Genomic DNA, 25,901 nt, shown 5'->3' with positions numbered 1-25,901 from the left:
CTCAGGGGGGTGGCAAAGATCACAGGGGGTGCGCAAGTCTTTATCTGGTTTGAGGTTGAGGTAAAAAAAAAAATATACACTAGAATATATAATGTGTACAAAAGTCTGTATTTTTGTTCTCGCTTAAAATTGTAGGCAGGCTACTTAATAGGCCAAACCTCCAGGACCTCTTAACCTGTGACCCTTGCTGTCATCAGGTCATCTGGTAGTTGCTATCATTCTCGTTTTTCCTGCCGCCAAGGCATCACTATTTTATGAATGAAACATGGCGGAGAAATTTCTGATAACTCCTCTGTATCAAAAAAGAAAGTAAGGCTCTATATCGAGTTACCTCAACTACATGAGTAGGGGGGGGCACCACGGAAAAAGGTTGGGAACCACTGCACTATACTATAAAGCAGTAAGTATAGGTGAATAAAGGATAAAAGCGCTGAAGATTGTGATTGGTTTAAAGAAATGCCAATAAACGAGAGCACGTTTTTCTCCCATCCCGGAATGCTGTGGGGACTAGCCAGACTCTCATCCGCAGCGCTGTGGAGATAGGGCTGGCAAACGGAGACTAACACTAAATTATTTTAAAATAAAACACATAGCGAAATAAAAAAAATATGTACAGAAGGAAATAATGTTATGATTTATTCAGCACTATAAATATCCTCCAAAACAGATGTTTAAAAATAAAAAAAATCAGGGACAGTTATAATACTAAGTCAAAATAAACTTAAATTAGAGCCAAGTGAGTGCTACTGAGAAACATCACTCAGTCACAATAACAAGGATAATTTCCCCCATTGTTTATAAGTCGACTGCAGTTATGAAACTTATAATGTGGAACAATGCAGATGATGAAAACTAGTTGTAAAGTGACAGTGAAAAGACAAGTTTAGTGAAGAGCAGACAATGGTCTCCCCAGGGCAGAGTGGAGGGATTGGGGGGTGGCAAGAAAGGAAAGACATAAGTGGAGAGGGATAAAGAAAGGAATTATGGACATGGAGGAGGATAGAGAGAACCATGAAAGGAGGGAGAGAAGCAAGGAAGGAGGCAAAGAGAGAGGGTGGAAGGCAGGGGTTAAGGGGTTGTTTTAGGGAGGAGGGATGGATACCGTGACTGTGGTTGCAGTGGTTACTTCACACACTGTCTGGCTCTCGCATGCACACAGCCTGGGTCACAGGGGCCGCACACCATCTACACACACACATGAAGCATGACAGCTTGCCCTTGATTCAGTAAAACTGACACAAAGTTAAAAACAGAGAGACAGAGCAAGAGAGGAAAAGAGGAGGGACAGGGGAAAAAAGAGTGGAAGTGGCAGAAAGTGGAGCGAGTAAAAGATTTAAAAGTCAAGAGAGGTCAGGAGTATCTGTGCGGTTTCCTCATCCATCTGTTAAATGTGAGAGGACTTGTTTCAAGTGGTTTCAAGCAGCAGAGGAATCTTTCGTGACAGAAAGTATGATCCCCAAAAACTCTCCCTTCTGTCTGTCCCTATACAGAGAAGTTGGTTTATGCCTTAGGCTTTACACAATTAGGATAATAAAATACTTTAAAAGATTAATGTAACTCTCTTATGCAAGATGATACTTCCTGCTATGTTTACCGCTCTCTTATAGCTCTTTTTTTTCTCTCTTCTGTTTCTTAATTGTATCCATTTTCTTTCCCAGAGTGGAAAATGTTATATCATCCTTGTCTGGGTCTTTATTGTGGCTCTCAATCCTTTTTATTCACTTGTCATAAATTGCCATTTTCCGTAAATTCATATGTCAAATGTTTTACAAGGCAGTCCGTTCCTGCTTTGAAAGCGTGGGTGAGTGTGAGAAGAAGATTCTTGACTTTGAAATGTTAATCATCTTTCCAGGTGGAGGGTTATGTCCCTGAAAAAAGCATTGAGGATGTATGAGATGATATCAGCGGAGATTCCTGTTAACTGTTGATCTACGTTGTTGATTCATACACAAAAACTATTTAAAATTGCCCTTGAGCTTCGCTGAGCTTCGGATATCGGAATCAGCCTTCTTTGTGTGCGTGTGCACACGAAGATTGTATCAGCATAAAGTGGAAAAATGGAATGTGCCTTTTGATGAGGCAGCAGCCGCTCGCACTGCACATACACACACTCGCCTGTCCTTAAAAGCAGCCTGGCGTGTGAGTGAATGAGAGAGTGCTCCCAGATTTTCCCATCATTCCTCCCTGTAATCCCCCCAGACCTCCTTCAGAGGGATGAATTTGCACGCATACGCTCCCCGGGGGGTCACACACAGGCACATACACAGACACAGACACACACACACACACACACACACACATACAGGCTTAAAGTTGATTTTAAAACTTACTACCTTTGCAGGGTTCTACTTTTTTGATAATCAAAGAGCCAGAATTGCAGTGGGACACAAACATGCAGGCAGTCATGCATCAGCAGTTTGTTACATATTGAAAAGGCTTCAGCTTCGAAAACATCAAATCCTCACTTCCAGTGTTTTTTGTGCCAGCTAAGACAGAAATATTCTGCGCTTTGGACACAAAAATTTCCATTATTTCGGTCCTGTAGAATCAAAATGTCCCAAGCCGATCCTAAATATCTGTATTTGGGCTGCATGCCACATAACTAATCCAAACCTATTTATCAGAAATGTTTTAACTCTGGTAGGTAGTTTCATAATGCTTGTTTATCAGCAACAGCCTTTTATTAAAGCTTATACTGTATTTCCTCTCTGAATTCCATCTTTAACATGGCTGGGACACATTTAAATGAGCTTCAGGAGTCAGATCTTGGCATCAAACTTGCAACTCTTGGGCGTTCACGCATGGCTGTCTGCATCTATTTCTGTGTGTGTGTGTCTGTCTGTCTGTCTGTCTGTGTGTGTGTGTGTGTGTGTGTGTGTGTGTGTGTGTGTGTGTGTGTGTGTGTGTGTGTGTGTGTGTGTGTGTGTGTGTGTGTGGGTGTGGGTGTGTGGGTGAGTGTGAGTAGGCTGATGTGATTAGCCAGAGCCAGTGTAGTGAATAATATTGTGTCTGCCCCATTGAGGAAGAGATGGAATGTAGCTGCTGCTCTTTATTATACTGTAGATCATCCACTCTACTATCAGATATACACAGAGTCAAGTGTGCACACTTGTACACACACTGACATCAGCTCGCACACTTTTCCTGTAGAGATGGGCCCACGTACACACACAAAGTGCTATAAGGCAGCGGCTATGTCACATGGGGATTTCTTTTATGTATATGTATTGAAATATTCTCATGCCATTGTGTATGTAGGTGCATATGCCTATATTCCTTAATAGCTCCCTCAAAAAGCCTTTTCCACCAACTCTAACTGTATAAATATTGGTGGTAAACATAGTTCCTTAACTTGTCTCTGGCTGGATTAAGATCCATGCTGCTTCACATTTTATCTGCTGGACCAGCTGCTGAAACAAATCAATGAAATTCACCCTTTCTAGCTATCTCAACGCCATCTCACTCTTTCTTTCTTTTGCAGATGTTTCCTTTCCTTCCTCACCCCCTCTCTCTTTTTCCCCAGAGACTGTTGGGAGTGTTCTTGTTAAATATTCTTTATGCAACCTGACATGCTGAGAGGATCATCAAAAAAGAAGGATGTGTAAATATTATCTGAGCTTTTTGGATCGTGACTGATATAGATGTGATGTTGGCTCACTTACTTATCTATTCAACTGCAGAAAGTGCTGCACTGTAAAAATGGTTAATGCAATCTTGCGTGCGTATGTGTGTGTGTGTGTGTGACTTGTGTGAGAAAGAGGATTTTACACTTACTTCACTTACTGACTGTTAAGCTAAAATTTGTGTCACTGCATGTTATCTTTTAAAATGTGTGCAGAATTGGTGTCAGAATATATGGATTTCTCGTGGGTTAATGTTTTTTTTTTTGCATGTCCTCTATCTGGAAGGATCTTTGTAAAACTCCAGCCAGTGACTGTAAACTTGTTATTTGGTCTCATATGGGAATCTTAAAGGTTCTTTCAGACTGAAGGCGGCAACGGCACCGCTGCACTCTGGAACCCATTGCGTTTCGCAGAGCACGGGCGCAGTAGCAGCGCACTCCCGGAGAGCTTGCGTTTGGTTTAAAAGGCCTTTAAGGCATTTACAGCAAAATTTAGAAACAGATGGAAGACTGTTGACAGCTGCTGTATCATGGAAAGGGAATTAGTTATTTGGTCCTAGGGCATATATAAACATGGTTTGCTGCTGACCTGATGCTACATTTATCTTGTCATTACACTGTGGATGCTTGATGTTGTCCGATTTAGTTAGAGGTACAGGACATTACTTTCATAACTAAATTAAATAATGTATCTAAATGACTGACTACAGTATATATGTGTGTTGCCTGAACATTGATGAATACATTCCGTGTGTGTGTGTGTGTGTGTGTGTGTGTGTGTGTGTGTGTGTGTGTGTGTGTGTGTGTGTGTGTACATGTGTACAGGGAGATATTGATAGAGTCCCATGGCAGAGCCCTGACCAAGATGGAGGAAGACTGCAGACAACAAATGTCCTCAAAGGTAATTCTTTACCAATACTAACAGTCCTGTCACTACCCGATGTGAGTTGAGTGCAGATGTGAGTTGCGCATATGTCACTTTGCAACAACGACCAGATTTCAGGCAGATCTATTTTGCTGTTAGCCACAGAATAATGAGATAGGTACATTACATAGCAGTAATTTAGTATTTAGCGTAAGGCATCACATTTTCATAGCATGATCCCTGATGTCAGTTCTAGATTAGAGGCTGAAGTAGCCTACAAGAACCTGCTAACGAGAGACTTCTGTAATGTCAATACAATACAAATGGACCTATAACAAAGTTTGTTCACTGCTGGCTACAAGTTAGCAATCAAACACAACAAAACTGTCACTTTAATGGCGTTTTGAGCTAACATTAGCAATAAAACAATCATATATAGGTAAAATGTTTGTCGGATCCGGATCCCTTGGCGTTATGCTGTAAACCGTTTAAATCTGAGCATGCGCAACTCACATCTGCACTCAACTCACATTGGGTAGTGACAATCCTATTACTACTGATTACACAATAACTGCAGTGATAACAATAACATACAAACTCATTAGGTATGACCTAAGTCAATTTGAGGATCAAGATCTGTGCTGCACCAGGCATTTTGTTTTGTGGATTATATCGGCTATATAAAGCCTGGTCCGGTCCAACTCTGTGTTTGCACAGGGAAAACACTGGAACCACGTAGTATTGTGAGCAAGTTAGTAGCCTAACATATTTCAATTACCTGCTAATTGTGATTCATATTAACATTGCTCACACGCTTAGTGACTGTGGGTGTATCAGGTTATGACTGGCAGACATTAAGTTCCAGTCTGTTGAAGTAAACAGACGCTAGGACAGCATCCAAGCCTTTGTCACAGTTCATAGGAGCTTACCAGGGAGGATCCTGACACACACAATGTGGATAAGATTAAAGAGGCTCCAAGACCACCAGTCTGTTAGACACCAGATAAACTGAATACACACACACACGCATACACAAAACCAATCTGTCTTTTATTAGGCAAACAGTGTAGTAGTGTCTGCCTGCAGGTTTAGTTGAATGTCACAACAAGGCGGACATTTAAAAAAAATATATAGCATTAATAAATCCCTGTTGTCTCATATTTCCTTTCTGTCTGATTTCTAACTTTTTGACAAATGAATCTTAGTATACGAAAAAGCATTGTTGCTGTACATTTAACAGTGCTGTGCCTCCGGAAGGACAATTCCGGCGCAAAATGAACCTAGGGGTTAATAACATATGTGTACCAAGTCTCTGGGACATGTTTTCATGCTAATCGAATGTGTCTCTGGCTTTAAACAAGCTACCGCAAACGGGTGGTTAGCTGCTAACGCTACCTTTTGGGGCAGATGATAAATCGCTATTTTATACCACTAACAAGGCTCAAAATAGATAAATATCAATATCAAATAGCACCACACTTCAACGGTAGTATAATGAGGGTCCCTACATGTAAACCGAAGCATTGAGAACTTTGTAAGTGTACAGACATTACAAAGACAGTAGTGTTCATGTTTACATGTGGGCGACATCTTGGAAAACAGTCATGAGCAGTCGAATCACGAACGCTATGTTTGAGCTATGTTACTGGTTGCACGGCCTTTGTCGTTGTCCCAGAGAACATTTGAATCGGTACACATATGGTATTAACCCCTAGGTTAATTTTGCGCCGGAATTGTCCTTTAAGAAGAATCAGGTTATTATTGATTTTAAAATTGAAGACCATGATACAAATTTGGAGGTTGAGGACCATTGCTGCAGTTTATAAGCAAAAGAATCAAACAGAATCATTTGAATGCGATATTTGTTAATAGAATAAAGTAGAATATTTTTACCTTTTGGAATCACAACATACAGTACATTCACCCAGATTTCATGTTTTTATAATTTCCAATTTGTAATTGTTTCCAGTTATTGTGTTGTACCAAAGCAGTTTACAGAACATTTACAAATCACATATTTCAGTAACACTTTATTTGAAGGTGTGTGCATAAGACTGACATGATTTGTATAGTATTAAAGCAACACTATGTAACTTTTAGCCCTACAGGTTGTCTCATTGGAACTACAGCTGCAGCTTAAAGTTACATAGTGTTGCTTTAAGTAATTGCACTAAATTGTACAAAACTGTGTTGTATTGTATAGCAATCAAAGAATGGACTGCATCAATACAGAACCTGCATATGTGACACCTGTGTATTTAATATGAAATATGGGTAACACTTTATTTGAAGGTGTGTGCATAAGACTGACATGAGACCATCATAATTATGACATGACACCTATCATGAACATGAAGGAGTCATTTTGAGTGTTCACCTCGGTACTGCTTTCACTGTCGTCAAACTGGTCTTATAACTTTTAAGACATCTTAATGACAAGTACAAATGGTTCCACTTAATTTAAAGGTGCAATATGTAATACTGACAGCTAGTGTTTAAAATAGTTACTGCAGTACAAATTCAAAATACTGGAGAGAGTCGTCTCCCCCGCCCCCTCCTCCGCAGACTCGAAGTTCACGGAGATTGCCAGGCTGAGACCGCAGCATACAACAATGTTGCTAGACGCTTGTCTCACATAGCCAGACATTACTTCACAGCACAGCGGAGTAGCTGACGTTAGATGCTGGCTATATTGACAGTCATAAAAGCCCGTGCTCAAGCGGATCTCTCTACCCAATTGACAGGCACACCTTTTCAGCTTAGAATTACAGTATGAACCGCTAAAAATAACGCTACCTTGCCGTCCTCTCCACCCAGCTTAACACACTTTATTGGCTTAGAATTACGGCAACAATTGCTAAACACACTGCAAACTCATGGTCCCCTCTTCCCAATATACAGCCCCCCTCTCTTGGCTTAAAATAGCTCACCGTTGTCGGCTACGGCCACTGAACAGGCTAACTTAACACGTTGTAAACAGCCGTGGTTCGCTTGCCTGGTCCTCCTAATGTTAGCAGTTAGCAGGGTTAGCATGGCGGCGTTAGCCAGGACAAGTCGCGATCACTTTTCTGGCTGTGTCTCAATTGTTTTTGCAACTAACCAACTTGGGTACTCTAGCAATATCATTCGATGTGAGTACGCAAATGTTGAAATTACGTAAAATGCCCATCCCTTGTTGCCGTGATAAATTAGCCTGAAGCTAATGCTTAGCCTACCTGTTCAGGAGGAAATTAGCCTTATCCTTTTGGGCTCTAAGCTGTCTCAATCTTTCAAATACATCTCCAATATTTACCCAGGGTTTGTCAGATCTCTGGTCACGCAACTGTTAGAAACATGCCGTTTTTTTTTAGGTCGGGTATCTCCGTTGATCCTGTTTGTTTGTTTGCTGCTTTCATGGCTGTATTAACGTTACAGCTGTATCGCGCTGGGTTTATGTTTTTACAGGTATATCTGGCAACCCGGCCTGGCTGTCAAACTGGGGAGTTGATAACAACACACAGGCCAAAACACAAACAGAAATTCCATCACGGAACGGAAATTTCAAAAGGAGAAAATACTGGCATTAGGATTGTTATCAGAAAAGATAGTATTTCAACTTAGCATGTTTCCTTAATGTCTGATGATGCATTGGGGTCATTTTTGGATTTATTACAGTAAATATATTACATATTGGACCTTTAAGGTCAAGAATATTATTCATGACACCATCACATAAGCATTTGATGATGAAATCAAACTACATGACAGGTCCAAATTTTTTCACTTTACTTGAGGTCAAGGAAAATATTCATGACACAATTATAATGCTCTCATGACAGCCAATGTAAAAAACAACCTCTTAATGACAGTTTAATGTAATGTTAACACAAATGTTGTCTTCGTTATTGTCAAGTTGTCATGACAAAGACATCTCAGACAATGCTACCTTTGCATTTAAAGTGTCACAATTTACCGAATGACACTTAATGACAACAGTCATGAACACTCAAAATGACTCCTCCATGTTCATGACAGGTGTCATGTCATAATTATGACGATGTCATGTCAGTCTTATGCACACACCTTCAAATAAAGTGTTATCCATATTTCATATTAAATACACAGGTGTCAAATATGCAGGTTCTGTATTGATGCAGTCCATTCTTTGATTGTGATACAATACAATACAGTTTTGTACAATTTAGTGCAATTACTTAATATTATACAAATTGTGTGGATCCTATAGTGATTGTGAGTCCCTTAGGCTGTGGCATGCAGATACATATTTAGCTGCCAGAGGAGCTCCCGTATCTTCACGTAGAAGAACTGCCAGTTTCTATGCTGGGGTTAACATTAGGAAGTCTGTTATTTTTTTTTGGCTATTTCCCCCAAGTGGAAATCTCTTATTCAATAGAACTTATCACAGGGGAGAAGTAACAGCATCTCTGTCTCTACCTCCCAGCAGTGACCACATACATGCTCCTCCAGTCTGGTCACACATAATTCTGTGAAATGATCACGAACTGTTAACACCACATTACGTGGTGGTGGCACGGAATGTGTGAAAATTCTGTGTGGCCACCACGGAAAACAATGTCAATGAGAAGATGACGTAGCATTAGGAGCGACTACGGTTGGGAGTAGTATGAAAGCCCGAAAATCCACGTAGGTAGGTTGGTTGGAGTGGTAGGTGGGTCAGACACAGGACTTTCACCCAAGAGACCGGGGGTCGTGTCCCGCATGTCACGTTTGCTAAACCCAACCGTAACAGCCCCATTCTTTTTCGAAACCCAACTGTCCCGTTGTTGCGCCGCGTCCCGTTATTGTTTTCCTAAACCCAACCAACCCGTTCTTCTTTTCCTAAATCCAACCAAAACGTAAGCCAACCCACAACCTTTTCCTTAACTTAAGGGGCCGTGTTCATTTCACGGAATTCTTCCATGGGCCCATCACGGAATTTTTGCCGATTCCGTAAAACTGCCACCGATATTGAGTTAAGGGGCCGTGTTCATTTCACGGAATTCTGTGATATCAGGTTGGCTCCTCTAAGGGCAGCCATGTCTGTCTGTATCTTCCTGTTTCTACCAGTTGTTGGTGGTCACTGAGCCTGTATTTGGTCAGGATCCATCTCTGTTTTGTATCTCTGACAGAGTGCAGATACTCAATTTATATTCTCTGTTTAGAGTCAAATGACAATTTAGTCTGGATTAGGGCTGGGCAATATATCGATATTATATCGATATTGTGATATGAGACTAGATATCCTCTTAGATTTTGGATATCGTAATATGCTTAAATTTAGTCTTTTCCTGGTTTTAAAGGCTGCATTACAGTAAAGTGATGTCATTTTCTGAAGTTACCTATTATTTGCATTTGCATAAAAAATGGTAACATTTAGAAAAATACTTTTACAGGTGCAAGAAACCATGTCCATTGTCACAAGGCTTTGGTTTCCATATACACTCAGTCAGAGAAACAATAAGTGTCAAATAACTGCACATATTTAAATGCACTGATAGTTGATTGTTTTTATGTGTATTGTACTGTTGAGTTAAAGCAATATTAATGTTCAGACTAAAGTAAGTTTGTAATTTATTTTTTATTTTTTTAATTATGCACCACACTGTTAGAAATCTGTGATAATAGTAGGCCTCAACTATAACTATAGTATATGGTTCTCTTAAGCTAAGGGTTAAAAATCTTTCCACTTGAGTTCTGTTTGAGAACTCTCATTCATTTGAAATGTACTTCATTTTAACCACTGACCCAATTCTGCTGCAAAAACACATTTAACCCCACAAATTGCATCACAGAAACCCACTGTGTCATCAAGCATTTTTGGTCACAGTGTTCAAAGAGAATTGTAACAGAACAGTTAAGAGCGTTATGTTTGGCCTATTCTATTCCATTCTACTCCTGGTCCCCAAAAGTGCCAAACATACTGTAGATATAAAAATGACACATGCAGTACATGCCATATGACAGATGAACACACACACTAAAACATATACCTCACATGACAAGACTGATGTATGCACCAGGGTGGTTCCCACACACACACACACACACACGTCCATACAGGTTATTGTTCATTATGGGCTTCCTGGCTTATACCCATGGAAAGGAAGTGGTCACTTTTTGAACACAAATGGCAGCTGAGTACACACACACACACAAAAGGATATACACACATAAACCATCCAAGCTCCTCACACGTACATTCACCCAGCAAAGAGGAAGTGGTGTTTTCTCATTTGATCCAACACACGCAATCTTAGTCTCTCATACAGTCTCCCAAACCGCAAGCGTAATACACACGCACACACAGGCTCAAATATACACATTTTTACATGCCAGTCCGTCTTCTTTTTTTCTCTGACACCCACATCCACTATTTCCCTTTTTTCACACTTGCACGCATAAATGCACACAGGCACACACAAACACAATGATTCCAGGCAGTGGCACTAATGCCCGGTTTGTCTGATCTTCTAAAAAACAAGGTAGCCTTGGCCAAGCCCGACTAAAAATATGTCCCATGCAACTTCGGCCCCACTCTTTCAAGAGCCAAATCTGGCGTTTTATGTCCCCGACAATTTAATTTTTGACTGCCAGAGTATGATGACAAGGCCAGTCACACGGCTGTCATTGTCACACTCTTTGACAAAGCTTTACATAACCACAGTCCCCCTCATATATTATGAAAAGGGCTAAGACATTATTTCTATTTGGAGCTTACACCAGCAATAATATATATATAATGCAACATGAAACAATAACAATATCTTTTAGAGGTTAGAGACTGTGGGTAGGATGGCATTTCTTTGATATTAACTATATTTACAGAAGCACTGATGTGTTTTAAAGAGTTAGAGAACCATGCCAAATATTTTCATAAACCTTCCCTGACAGCTACAAAAGCTTCAAAAGGGTTTCTTTACAATTTCAGGTTGTATGAGTGTTTTCTGCCCCGCAGTTTGATACACCACTGATGTCTGCTGTCTCTACTGTCCAATGCTGTCTGCTGTCTCTACTGTCTCCTCATGTCTGTCTCTGCACTACTTGTTAAACTCTATGACAAAGCTTTGTGTGACCTTCCTTCTTCCTGTTTATATCATGAAGAAATCCCCACTTCACACTTCTCTTTTAAGACTGAATTAGAGACATGCCTTAGGATAGAATGCTACTTGGAGTTTTCATCCTGCTCTATATATATATATATATATATATATATATATATGTAGCTCTCTTCACGACAACATAGACACAGGTTGGTTCTTTGAAATGGGCGCTCTTCTGTCTTAATGCATCCACATCACGCCGTGAGAACTATATGTGAATGAAGATAGTAAGCATGTCAAATTAATTATACATTACCGAAGAAAATAAAAATACAAATTGTGCTTAGTGCGAATATAAATAAAGCTTCACATGTAAGATAACATACCTCGTTGGCTGCCTGTCCTGAACAGAGGTTCTTAAATCCTTTGAAAATCCTTTACTGTTCGCCTTGGCCTTCGACAACAGTGTAACTCCAACTTAATTAGCAGAGCGCTGTAACATGTGCTCACGTTAGATTTCCCTTGGTCCATTAACAAATTCCGCAGCAGTGGAAACCACAACAGAGAACTTTAGTTTTGAGAGGAACAAAAAACACAATGGACTAAAATCCTTAACTATTACATTACATTCATTTTAACCTTTACATTAAACACATTTCCTATTTATTTACTGTAAATATAAACTATAAATTTACTATGAATTTTGCATTAATTATGCGTTATAAACCGCACATATTTAATAGCACTTACAATATATATATTTCGTCTTTTGATATTTTTTTTAGCTGGCTGCCGCCCTAGAAGAGCAGAGAACCCAGAATGCATTGCACCTGAGGGAACAGATGGAGGAGCTTCACAGGGAGGTGGAGTTAGAGCTGACAATTGACAGGGAGAAGAACCAACTGCTGCTCCTACAGTACCAGCGAGGCAGCACACAGCTTCAGCACAAGGTGTGTCCCTGTTAATGGAAAATTGAAATATATACACAATATACACAATTTTACATTTCAGAAATATATAATTGAAATTCATTTGTAATAGGCAGCTTATAATTGTTAGAGTTACAACATTATGCTCTCTTTTTTTACAATTTGTTTTCTTTCTTCTCCTTTGGTTGCTTCACTTTCCTCTATATCCAATGTAAGGAGTTTGTAATTATTGTCTGATCGGCCTATGTTACTGTCTGTAACTGTGTCTGTTTTTCTGTATATGTTGCATATGTGTCATTAATTCCCTTACATGCCTTCCACATAATTGGGAACACCATTATGAACATACACTCTGCAGACTTCTGACACACACACCACACACACACACACACACACGCACACGCATGCATGCATGCAGACAGTGTGGATGACACTGTGGTTAGTCTCTGTGTACTGAGGGGATAACCAAGGAAGAAAGACAGAGAGAGACATTAAATCCAGACAGTGGGGGTGAGACAACAGAAACAATGACACATTAGGTGAACTGGCTTCTTACTGTTACCCACACACTGATATATATATCCGCCCATAGCTTAGCCGCTTACAGTATGAGTAACAACCAAAACACAAGTAAGTGTCAATACACTTAAGATCACTAATCTGAAATGTAGTGACAGTTAATAAGTTTCCTTAGTGTAGTAAATTCAGAAATCCAACTCAGTCCCTTCATCTCCCACTGGGTCTGGCATATTTCCCTCCTACCCACTTCCTGTGCAAATAATCCCTTGAAGTCCGGTAACATTTATGTCATCTTGATTTTCCTGTAGTCTTTAGTAGATTTGGAGGAGTCAGTGTAAAAACAGGATGTTGAAAGGACCAATTCTTTGTTGTATTTAAGATATCACATGTGAATAAATTCAATGAATGAATGCGAAAAGACCAAATGCAAAACTGTCCTCCAGTTTCTTTGGTGTTTCTTTTATCTAACAGTTGTTGACAAAACACATTAACAGTTAAATAGTCAAAATTAAATGAAAATGTAATCCACAAATTGGAATCAATGTTTTACTCTTATCCAGCTGGAGGAGAGAGGGCAGGTGCTAGTAGAACTGCAGGACGAGCTGCAGGAGGAAAGGAGGAGCAGGGTGGAGGAGAGAAGGAGAGAGGAGGAAATACACCAGAAGCTGCAGCTCTCCCAACAGCAGGAGGCGCTACAGCAGAGCCAAGCAAAAGCTGAACTACAGCTGGTGACGGAGAGGAATGCTGAACTTCAAGAAGAGGTGTTTGTGTGTGTGTGTGTGTGTGTGTGTGTGTGTGTGTGTGTGTGTGTGTGTGTGTGTGTGTGTGTGTGTGTGTGTGTGTGTGTGTGTGTGTGTGTGTGTGTGTGTGTGTGTGTGTGTGTGTGTGTGTGTGTTGATGATGTTTCTCTTTTGTTTGCTGTTTAATTGTCCTCACAAGATTAAGAAAGACAGAAACATTTGTCATTTCACATGTGAAAACAAAGAGAGATTTGCATTTAATTTATAATATTCTACGGGTGTGTTTCTGTGCTAACACTAGTCAAACAGAGCTGGATTAAATTTAGTAAGTGTGTGTTTGTGTGCGTGTGGTCACAGCAAAAGAAGTGAGTGAGAGAGTTGAAATGGAGAGAGAGACAGACAGAGTTAATATTTGCTTTGGCAGCAGTGTGTGCAGTGATGGATTTCTGTGCCAGTACCATCCAAATGGAGCTGAAATAAATTGTGAAACAGAAAGTAAAATAAAGGGAGGCAGCAGGATGAGGTGCACATATGAAGAGCCTGAAGGGAGGAAGGAAGGAAGAAAGTGTGTGTGTGTGTGTGTGTGTGTGTGTGTGTGTGTGTGTGTGTGTGTGTGTGTGTGTGTGTGTGTGTGTGTGTGTGTGTGTGTGTGTGTGTGTGTGTAAGCACTAAGATGGGATGGGAAAGAGAGCATCCTAAAGACTTTTCTGTGTATGTGTATACCTCAGTCTTACCTCAGTCTACAATCATAGTTACTCTCTACTTGATGTGGTGCACCTTTTTTATGCTTCAAATTAGTGCTGTCAGTTAAACGCATTATTAACGGCGTTAACGCAAACCCATTTTAACGGCGTACATTTTTTTAACGTGAGATTAACGTTCTTTTTGGCCCAGCAAACTTTGTAGTTTTTTCACATGCTATTGCAACAACTAGTAACGTTAGAAAAACTACAACACCACACCGGATCTAGCTAGACCGGAAACAAAACAACATGCACGCTGCACACACTTGTTTGCACTTGCTTGCGAGCCGGCCAAAGAGTAGTACATACCTGCAAACTAGTCGCTTTTCGACGACAATCGCCGCTTTGAATGGGGTCCCGAGACCCGGTGCTAATACGGCACCGGTGCCTTAACGACCATTATCTATCGGACCAAATAGCAATGCGGATTTCGGTGCCTTATTTAGGTGCCACTTATATGCCTGCACTTCTTTCTGATGCTCCGAAAACGGACGTTAGAGGGAACTGAAACATTGCCGCACAGGAGGCCAGTCAACACTACACTTAGCAGCAGGTAACATTAGCCTACCGTTAGCTAGCAGCTGGATTAAACACGGTTAAAATGTTTACAGCTAAACGGTGTAAAGTGTGTCTGTATTTCACTGGAGAGGACTACAACACCGGACTGTAGCTACCGTTGTCTGAAAAACACAGTCATGATGTTATGTTGCTCGCCTCGTGGTGCATTCACTGTAATTGTAAAATACCCTTTTCCCATCCAGTGGTTGTTTTCACCTTTTGTGCTTTTTGTTTTTTTAGATCAACTTTTTATTGTTTTATATTTTTGAACATACAGAACAGACAAATACAATTGAACAAGGTGCTCCTTTTTTAAATATATATATCTTTCAGTTCAGGCACCGTTTTAAAAGTATCGTATCATGTTGATAAGAGCATTAAAATGAGAAAAAATAATGGGACAAAAAGAAATCAAGGGACATTTAAAATAGATAAAAATGTGCGATTAATTGCGAGTTAACTATGACATTAATGCGATTAATCGTGATTAAATATTTTAATCGTTTGACAGCACTACTTCAAACAATATCTTAAGTTCCTGGCAAGAAACAACCAATAACATTTGTATCTGTTTTCATGCACGTGCAGCTATGCAAATCTCTGTGCCCGTATAGCTTCATGTGTATGTGTAGTGGTTGTGTCTATGGAGGGATGGTGTAATGGAACAAGATGAAAATCCCATTTTGTCAGAGTGACATGTGTTGAAGCTTCTTTGTCTTTAACGCTATCAGGAAACCGATGCATCACTCACTATTCTGGCATCATGCTGTAACCTTCCTGCTCAGCTAAACAGTAACATGTGAGAGCTGTGTTCACATTTTCTCTCGATCTCTACATCTCTCCTTAGTGCTTAGACGACAATAAGCTTAGCAGCATGGACCTCACACAGGCTCACAATGGAAATACCACATTCTTGCCTACGCTGAGGCCCATGTCGAATGTTGTCTTTCAAATCAGGGATTAACAGGAACACATGTACACCAGTTGTGTATATAATGTGTGCATTTTGTTTGCGAGCATTTCATCCTTAACAGTTGCTTGTATGCTGTAGAAATGTGACTCTACTATTCATTGTGCGCCACATTAGCCACCAGAGGATTCATTGAAGGCTGTGAGGGACCATGTTGGAAAAAAGTGTTTCTCGCTTTTACATGTTATCCCTTGGATCCCCTTGTTGTCTTTCTATATCCATAAATAAACCAAACCAAACCAAACAGCAGGTCTTTCTATTAATTCTTATAGGATAGGAGGATTCGTCCAAGGTGGATGACACGGTAATACACAAGTCAATCAACCCATCAATCAAGGTGGAAGATGGGCATCCATTCCAAGTCTAGAAAGGTCACTTAGTCTCTTCTCAGCACTCCTTTATCACCTCCTTTCCTTCTCCTCCCCCTCACCCTCTCATCCAGCTCAGAATTGTCCTGCTGCCATCCGACAGCCCTCTTAAGGCCCTGACACACCAACCCGATTATCACCCGTTAGAGAGTCTGGCGAGGTCAGTGACTCGAGTCTATTCGGTGTTTTACGTGCCGATGTCAGCCTGTTGGCCTTCATTTGGGCCGATTTGACATGTTGAATCGGAAGGCGGGCAGTCGGACTCAATGGCCAATCTGATTGGTGGAGTGCTAACTGGGACGAGCAGGATTAATCTGACTAATGCGTCTCAAAATCTGACGAAAATCTTTTAAAGTGCCCATATTAAGAAAAAAACACTTTTTTCTGGGATTTGGGGTGTTATTTTGTGTCTCTGGTGTTTCCACATGCATACAAACTTTGAAAAAAAATCCATCCATGCTGTTTTGAGTGAGATACAGTTTCTGAATGTGTCCTGCCTTCAGTCAGTCAGCTGAGCTGTTCAAAATATGCACGGCTTTCTACATCACTAGCCAAAACGAGCTGGCTAACCGCAACCGTTAGCATGCTAATGCTAACGCAAATGCTACCTCGTTCTCAATAGCAAACACACACAAGTTCACCATAATCTACAAAAGAACTACTTACATGTGTGCCCTTGTTTAGAAGTCTCCCAGCTAATCCTGCTTTGTAACTGACTGAAGTTGGAGAAACAACCTTTCTTTTACTGTCTATGGAGCAAGCTAGCTGACATGATCTACACCTGAGCTACTGCGCATGTGCGAGTGCAATCAAAGATAGTACAGAAGAAGAAGAAGAAAAGAGGTCTCACTCTGTAGCTAAAACAGAGACCTGAACACAGGGTGAAAAGAGGAGCTGCAGCAGTGAGAGAAGCTGTGCAGTACAGCAAAAATATGGTGTTTTTTGAAAATTAAACCATGTAAACCTATTCTGGTACAACCTTAAAATACAATTATGAACCTGAAAATGAGCATAATATGGGCACTTTAAACTGACCTTTGTCGATCTGAAATGAAGACAGATTAAGCAACTGCATGGCCTATTTCTCGCTTAAAATGTTTTCAGAAACACGTTTCGGTGAACTATCTTACCCACGTGATGCATTTGTCCAATCAGCTGCCGGTTTTCATTTTTTGGGCGACAATTAGCGCCGCCTGCTGTTATGGAGACATATTACGTTTTGTGCATGCGCAGAACGTACGCTCAAGTCGGCGTCGCTTCGGTGGGTTCCAAGGCACTTTTTGGACCAACTCGGGGAGGCAGTCAGTCCGACTGCCTTTTCTGTTGACGGTTGGCCGTCAGAGTAATAACAGTCCTCGTTTTTTGTTCACTCACTGTCTCTTTAACCGCCTACCTTTCAGAGCGCCTGTCCAGATAGGTTCAGCCAGTTCAAGGTGCCCTGCTGCCAATTTCACAGCTGACATGCTCTTTTATGTCATTCGTGGACCTTCAGCACAGCAGCTCCTTCCCCCCACCACCTCTTTCTTTCTGTTCTTTCTAATCTAATTTAAAGGGGCCATTTTTTTTTACTGTGCTGTGTCGTGAGTTTTGGAGCAGATCAATCAGTATAATCCCTTTAGATGAATATTTTATTTATTTATATTAGGACAATGCACATTAATCAACATTTCTGTAAATGCGCCAGTGTTAGCCAGTCGGCTAATTTTAACTGTAGTCCTAGTTGCATGCATGTCTTTATGGCTTAGATGACCTTTGATTTGTCTTTCTTTCTAGCGTTTTAACACTGTTCCTTAGTTCTGTCTCTAATGATCCCTTTAAGTTCTTATCTAATTCAAACCCAAGCTTCTATCCCCATGTTTTTTAGAAAAGTTTGATTGATCTTTAGATGTGTGTGTGTGTGTGTGTGTGTGTGTGTGTGTGTGGGGGGGGGGGGTGTGGGGGGTGTGTGGGTGTGTGTGTGGGTGTGTGTGTGTGTGTGTGGGGGGGGGGGTGGGGGTGTGTGTTGGTTAGAGATAATCAGGTTTTGATCATGACCTTGTGATATCGCTCTGTTGCCAAGATACTGTTGCAGTGTCGAGGCATTTTCATCATTAAGTGTTGAAGAATATAAGAGACCTTTCACCCAGATCAATTTTCAAGCTCAATCTCTGAAAGAGTCATGTTAGGACTGAACAACAGAAATCGGTTCAAAAAAATCTATTTCATTATCACATAAACTCAACAAATAAAAAACAGAAAAAAGAAAAATCAGAACTGTGCTTCTGTAAGCGTTTGAAGAACATATTTGCTATTTTTTTCACGTCCATAAACTTATATCTCATAGGGCGCTTCTACCCACAAATGCTAAACCTGATGACCTTATGTGGCCCCTGCTTATGGTTGTATCCAATAAATCAGCACACCATTGTCACCACTTTACTACTTAAGAGTACAACCTTGAACAATACTTCCCATAATTCTTTAACGCAGTCATATTGAAAAGCCAAGTCATGTGTCTTCTTGTAAGAAGTCCAGGAGGTTTCATAGTCTCTGAACGTTTGGATTGTCTTTTTCACCATGACAATATTATTGAACATATTAATTCAATAACAATATATGTGTGTGAATGTGTTTAATTGAAAAGTTACACACACACACACACACACACACACACACACACACACACACACAACACACACACATTCTGTCCCATCTTGTCTCCCTCCCCCTCCCTCTCTGGCTTTGTTGCATATGGACCAGGAGAAGGGGCAAAGGTCACTTTGTCTGGGGGAAACGACGTCTGACCTTTAACCTCCCACTAACCACACTGAGGTCACACACACACACACAACACATAGGACACACAACACATGCAAGGTCAAAAAGTAGTGTCTGTGTGATATGTTTAACTGCATTTGGGTGTGCTAGTCTCTCCAAATGCAAGCCTAAGAGCATATCTATGTACTGTACGTTGAATAGGGTGTTTCACTGTGTTTTCTGCATAAGTGCATGTGTGTGTCAGTGTGTGTTGCCGCTGGAATGTGGTTTACAGTGTTAGATTAAAAGCAGGGGCTCTGTGGGTCTGCATGTGACTTCCATCTAATAGCCCTGTAACCCTGCTCTCACTAGGAGCCCCTAATGATGTCTGTCTCTCTCTGCAGCTAAACTGGCATGCAAGACATCACACGCACGCACACACACACACACACACACACACACACACACACACACACACACACACACACACACATGATCTAACCCATGCCTGCATATAAACAGGGAGAAAGGAGACTCACACTCCAAGTCTTGCATATACACACACAGAAAGGAAGTGGCCAAACAACGTGTGTGCAAACTGTCACACACACTCTCACAATAATTGCATACAATGGCATAAGGCGTGACACACTGCACATGGAACATGGATATTGTGGCATATAGGCACCTATTAACACATACACATATGTTGACAATTACAGACACATAAAAAGAAAACCATACGCAAAATTTCAGCGTAAAAAGAGAGTATCCACACATTTACTATATTTCTTTCATCATTGGGGATTTCCCTCACCAAACAGTCAGGACCAGATTTGGACATACACGCACAGAGGCAACACGTGCGTACATTGTTTTAGCATCTGGCAGTAGAGAGATACATACTGTATTTAACCCTCAGAAACACACACACAACGCCCATTACCATTATGGCAACATATGTTTTGGATCAACAGGGACCTGTTCACACAGTATCACTCACATATCAGACCATGACCAAATTACTGGTGAAACTGATGAAACTAGTCAGAATATTAACAGAACAGTATCAGAATATTTATTAATATTCATATTTTACTGTATTTTAGTTTCATTTTATTCAACTGGTAATTTAGATTTAATAATTCAAGGGTTTTCATGTGATATTTGACATCAATGTTAGCCTAGAGATGCACTGGAAGTATACATGTTAGAAGCACAGACATAAAATTAGTAGATGTACTGTCCGTGACGTCCCCCATTGGTTTGTGGAGTGCCGTTTTGAAGCCTCCAGTTTGGCGATACGTTTTTTTGCAACCGGATGTGACTATTTTTTACAAGAGACGTTCTGGGGAGGATGGCACGGCTAAGCCATTGTTGTTTATGGTTGCAATGGTGCTGCGCTAAGCTAAACGCTAAAGAGCGGAGTTTTACCTGTGGCAAAGACACAGGTCTTTCCACTCATTTTGAATGGGGGTAGTGCTTTAGGTTGGGGCCAGGGGGTGCCGCAGGGGGGACACGCAAAAAAACGCAGCGGGCCTGCGGCAAAAAGTTGAGACCGACTCAACTTTTGGAGAAACGCAACCCCACGTCACGCTGCATCGACCAATCGTGTGATCAGACTTGTCAGTCAGTTTTGAGGCAGTGTGAGAGTCCCATACAGAAAACAGGAAACATCACTGTCTCTATTGCTGCCACAAGAAAGTTTTAAAACACCAAACGCAAGCACTGAACTGCCCAGGAGTTTATACAGCTGAATGTTTGCCAAACAACAAAGCACAGTCGATCTGTCTCGCTTTTTTCTTTTCTTTCTCTCGTTCTTAGTGAAATGAAGCTGCCTTCAAGTGCGGTCGGAAATGTCGAGATCTATAAATGATCTGACGAAAAACAGTAACTGTGAAATATAAAGTCTACTTGGGCTACATTGGGGGATTAAAGAACACAACAGGACGTCACACAAATAGGCCGTTTCAGTGACACTCCCACACCACCGCACAACCCTGCGGAAAATCGCATGATTACTTATTTTGGTCTGAATGGGCCCTAAGGCGTTTCTTGGCGACCAAAATGTCTCAACTAACTTTGATGAAGTGAAAAGACACAGTGAGAGGGTCAAAGTTCAAGATTAAAACACGGACAACAACCAAAAACTAGTTCCCATTTTAACGTACACAGTGCCATGGTTAGCACTGCTAAGCCTCTGTCCTGACTGACAGATCAGTGTGTAGCCACGCCCCTAAAGCATCCCCTGCTTTATCGTCTATTTTAAAATAAATGGGACCATAATTAAAAAACGTAAATCCTGCTGCATTGAAGAAGACTTGAAATTAGCAATTGAGACCATAAACTCATTATGAAAATGTTTACTAAGGTAATAAATCAAGTGAGAATTAGGGTCATTTTCCCATAGACTTTTATAGAAACTGAGTTCTTTTAGCAACTAGTGGAGTCGCCCTTGATGGAAATTAGATAGAATGCAGGTTTAAGGCACTTCCACATTGGCGTCACTTCTCACACCCGGAAACTTTGTCCACTAAACAACTTAAAATCTATGGTTAGAAGAAATTACACATTATTCCTCTTACGTGGTTCAAGTTTAATTTATTATCATTGTACAACACAGAGTTGCACAACAAAGTGCAGTTGTAGTCCCTTTATGCTACACAAGATAAACAAAAAACAAAACAAAAACAGTTGTGTGCGATAGTGTAGTGCTTTTTTTTTATTTGCATAAGGAGGAATGTAAACAGCAGCAACAGCAGTATCATTTTCTTTCATTGCTTTCATCAGTGGACCATAAACAACATCACCATTGTGTTACCTCATTTGGTGATACAGTAGATAGTGACATAACAGACATTTATTTAAATGAAAATCAATAATCAAGCTTATTAGTTTAAGCCATTGTAACTATGTAACTATGTTTTAGCATTCACCATTATTCAGTATTCTCATTATTACTTGCTTAGCAGCAGCCACAGTGTTGTGTTGTTTTAAAAGAACATATATGTGCCAAATGTTGAGAGCTAATGACTGACTCTTTAATTAAGTGTCTGTTAAAGTCTAGTATTTAAGTTTGTCACCCAATCATTTAGGGATGCATACAACACGTGTCTGTTATCAAACAGCAGATGGTCAAAATGACGTAAACCATTTAAATGGCACGTGTTTGTAATTAAATGAGCTAGTGAGCAGTGTTTAAGGCTGTGCACCATATTGGTAGGAAATGCATGCAAATGATGAGAAAGCTATAAAGGGCCCTGCGAGAGCAATATTGTCATTTTATTTTTTTAAACTTTGGCTCGTCACTTGAAGTGAGCAGCTTTCCTTTTTCTGTCTGGCTGTCACATAACAAGAGCTGTAGTTTGTTTTAATCAGATTTAATTCAGTGAGAGAGGCTCTATGTCTCAGTAGACCTGAAGATGTAAACAATATGATGAATCACATGCTAACCTCCCAGCACTAACGATTTTAGTGTGTTTTGTTTTGTGATTCTGGAAAGAAATGCCCACATACTCTGTGTGTATATATTTTTTTATCTACATCTGAATGAATATATATATATATATATATATATATATATATATATATATATATATATATATAGTACAGGCCAAAAGTTTGGACACACTTTCTCATTCAATGCGTTTCCTTTTTATTTTCATGAATATTTACATTGTAGATTCTCACTGAAGGCATCAAAACTATGAATGAACACATATGGAATTATGTACTTAACAAAAAAGTGTGAAATAACTGAAAACATGTCTTATATTTTAGATTCTTTAAAGTAGCCACCCTTTGCTTTTTTATTAATAAGGGACGCAATTCCACTAATTAACCCTGACATGGCACACCTGTGGAGTGAAAACCATTTCAGGTGACTTCCTCATGAAGTTCATTGAGAGAACACCAAAGGTTTGAAGAGTTATCAAAAAAAGCAAAGGGTGGCTACTTTGAATAATCTAAAATATAAGACATGTTTTCAGTTATTTCACACTTTTTTGTTAAGTACATAATTCCATATGTTTTCATTCATAGTTTTGTTGCCTTCAGTGAGAATCTACAATGTAAATAGTCATGAAAACAAAGAAACACATTGAATGACAAGTGTCCAAACTTTTGGCCTGTACTGTGTATATATATATATATATATATATATATATATATATATATATATATATATATATATACACGCACACACACACACAGCAAACAGACACAACAAGCTACAGACTTGTGATTATTGCATCTATGTATTTTTTGCTTTCCTGTTCTGAAGGTCATACTGGATCACTGTGACTGTGTTAGGGTAGCTTTCCTGTGTGGGTCTTGTTGACCAAGTCTCTTTGATTATGTCAGTTAGTATTATAGTGTTCTCACAAATGTAAACACACATTTTTACATTTCTGTTAATGTACCAGTTAAACAAACAATCTTTGTAAATAAGTCAATTTTAGAGGTATTGGTAGGTGTGTTTTTTAAACTTTGGACAGAGCCAGGCAAGTTTCTAGTTATCATTTTTTGCTTAAAGAAAGGGAATATTTTTTCAATAAAGATGACTTGCACTAAATGACTTGCTGAAACACTACTTGTTGTTCCTCTAGGTGGGGTTACTCCAGGAAACAGTAAGGAAGGAGTGTGAGGAGAGGGAGGAGCTGACTGCTGCCCTGTCTCAAGCTCAAGAGGAGCTTCTTGGGCTGCGATCCCTAGCGTCTCATCAGGGTTCCTCCTCCAGGTTGCCTCCAACCCCCATGGAGAGACTAACTCCCCCAGGGAACAAGCATTACCATCTCCATGGTCAAACCCGGGTACCTCTTACTCGCTCTTTGAACTCCCGAAACACACTGCGACCCTCTCCTGCCTGCACAGACAAAGACAGAGGACAGGGCACAGATGGAGGAAGAGCAGGGAGGAGTTTTGAGTCTTGGAATTGTGGTGGAGAAAAAAGACGAGAGGGGACACTGCCGAGACTGAAAGCCAGCAGAAGCGTGAGCGAAGTCAAAAGTACGGTCAGTTTGGCTATGGTGAGGAAGGAGAGACTGTAAAAAGCAATCTGAATGAAGGACCATATATGTATTAAACAGCTATTGCGCCTTCAAAAATAAAACATAATTTCAATGTTGTTTTGAAATATTATTTTGATAGTAATTTTATTAGTATTTTAATATTAATTATATTATTTGAATTGTATTTTTACTCTTCCCTTAGAATTTAATAATATATAATACAATTTAGTCAAATATCCCTCTAATAGCCTATTCTAAAAGTCACACACACACACACACACTTATGTACACATAAGCACACACTTTATACACACGACACAACTACTGAGTCCTGCTGGTACAGCAGTAAACTCTCAGACACATACCCTCTGACAGACATGCACTTGTGTTCTCACAACTCAACTCACGTACTCTCAGTGGCACGCACAGGATTTCACAGACAAACATCCATGCACGCACATAGTAAACACACACACACACACACAGCCTATCACAAGGGCAGGGCTGAAGGAGCATGACAGCATGTCCTTTGCCACCCGTGGACACAAACAAAAGGCAGACAAACACAAAAGAAACTGTAAGGCAAGCACCCCCAGACACACACACACACACACACACACACACACACACACACACACACTCACACATACCAATTACTCAGCCCTCACCCCTCAGGCATTGTGTGTTATTGACATCATTCACTCCGTGCAAGGTCTTTCCATCCCTCCCTCCCTCCCTCCCTCCCTCCCTCCCTCCCTCCCTCCCTCCCTCTATTCCTCGCCCTCTACATTTGGGATGAATTGGCATGATCTGGGAGAAATGCATGAAGTGTGTGTGGCGTGGAACTCATTTCCCCGCTTACTGGCACACATGGAAAGCTTTTAGTTTGACTTCCCAGTGTCCCTCAATTCCAACCCATCTGTAAGACAATGCATGTGCATGTTGTTCGCACAGAAAGGTGGGATAATAATGATTTTATCCTGCCAACGTTTCCTCTGTTTGCCAAAACACACACATATGGTTTATCTGCTAAAAATTAGGGCCCGTGCAGAGATTGAGGACATTCTGAAATATAAAACAATGAACACTCTGTGCCATTAAAATGATTTTCTACTTCCCCTGTTTTTGTCAGCAGGGTTAAAATAGAATGTTTCCTACATATAACAAACCTGTTCTTGTTTTTTCCTGAAGTTGCCTGTCACGAATTCTCAATTAAGTCATTTATTTACTTTCTTCATTTGAAAAATTTGGTTGCATAAGAATCGTCCTCTACAGTTAACAATCCCTAGATTCCCCAATACATATTATGTTTATGTGATAAAAACAACAACAATACATATTATGTTTATGTGATAAAGGTAGCATTTTCTTTTGTCCTTTGCAGCTGGCTTCTTACAGCCTTCCTGTATTTGAGTGTATGATTGTGTGACATTTTCTTTGTACTCACTTTATATTCCTCAAAGAATGTCTTCCTTTTTCACCCATATGGATACTATTGCAGACTTATGCTGACCTTTTGACAACTGCTCACATTCTCCCTGCAAATGCACTTCTGTTGATCTTTGTTTTTATCCCTGTTAAATTTCCTCCCACTGTGACCTGCATGTCTGCTGTGTATTTGAAAAGATAATACTCCTCCTATGCCAGAAGAAGAACACACTCCCTGCTCTTACTTAATGCCACAATACACACAGTCCCTGTCTTTGACACGCTCACTGTAAGCTCTGACCACACACTTTGTCTCCTGTTTACCTCAAAACACAAACACCCCTCTTCTCTCTCTCTCTCTCTCTCTCTCACAC

At 40.3% G+C, this 25,901-nt stretch overlaps 1 protein-coding gene across 3 annotated transcripts in view; it reads left to right on the top strand.

Moving 5' to 3' along the window:
* Positions 1-24,229, top strand: part of lekr1 (Leucine-, glutamate- and lysine-rich protein 1) — a 93,246-nt gene extending 69,017 nt beyond the window's left edge. For 2 of the 3 annotated variants that reach the window (XM_028574174.1, XM_028574175.1), the window contains 4 exons: positions 4,448-4,523; positions 12,313-12,477; positions 13,536-13,736; positions 23,698-24,229. In XM_028574174.1, the coding sequence (XP_028429975.1) occupies positions 4,448-4,523; positions 12,313-12,477; positions 13,536-13,736; positions 23,698-24,138 (883 nt within the window). In that variant the 3' untranslated portion in view covers positions 24,139-24,229. Of the gene's footprint in view, positions 1-4,447; positions 4,524-12,312; positions 12,478-12,672; positions 12,744-13,535; positions 13,737-23,697 lie in introns of those variants that run through there. The other variant, XM_028574176.1, reaches the window with a different exon arrangement.
* The last annotated feature ends 1,672 nt before the right edge of the window (positions 24,230-25,901 follow it).

This window comes from Perca flavescens, chromosome 3 (assembly GCF_004354835.1).
Source record: "Perca flavescens isolate YP-PL-M2 chromosome 3, PFLA_1.0, whole genome shotgun sequence".
NCBI classification, from domain to species: Eukaryota; Metazoa; Chordata; class Actinopteri; order Perciformes; family Percidae; genus Perca; species Perca flavescens.
Note: the sequence above shows the minus strand (reverse complement) of the source record. Positions and strands in the feature narration are given on the sequence as shown.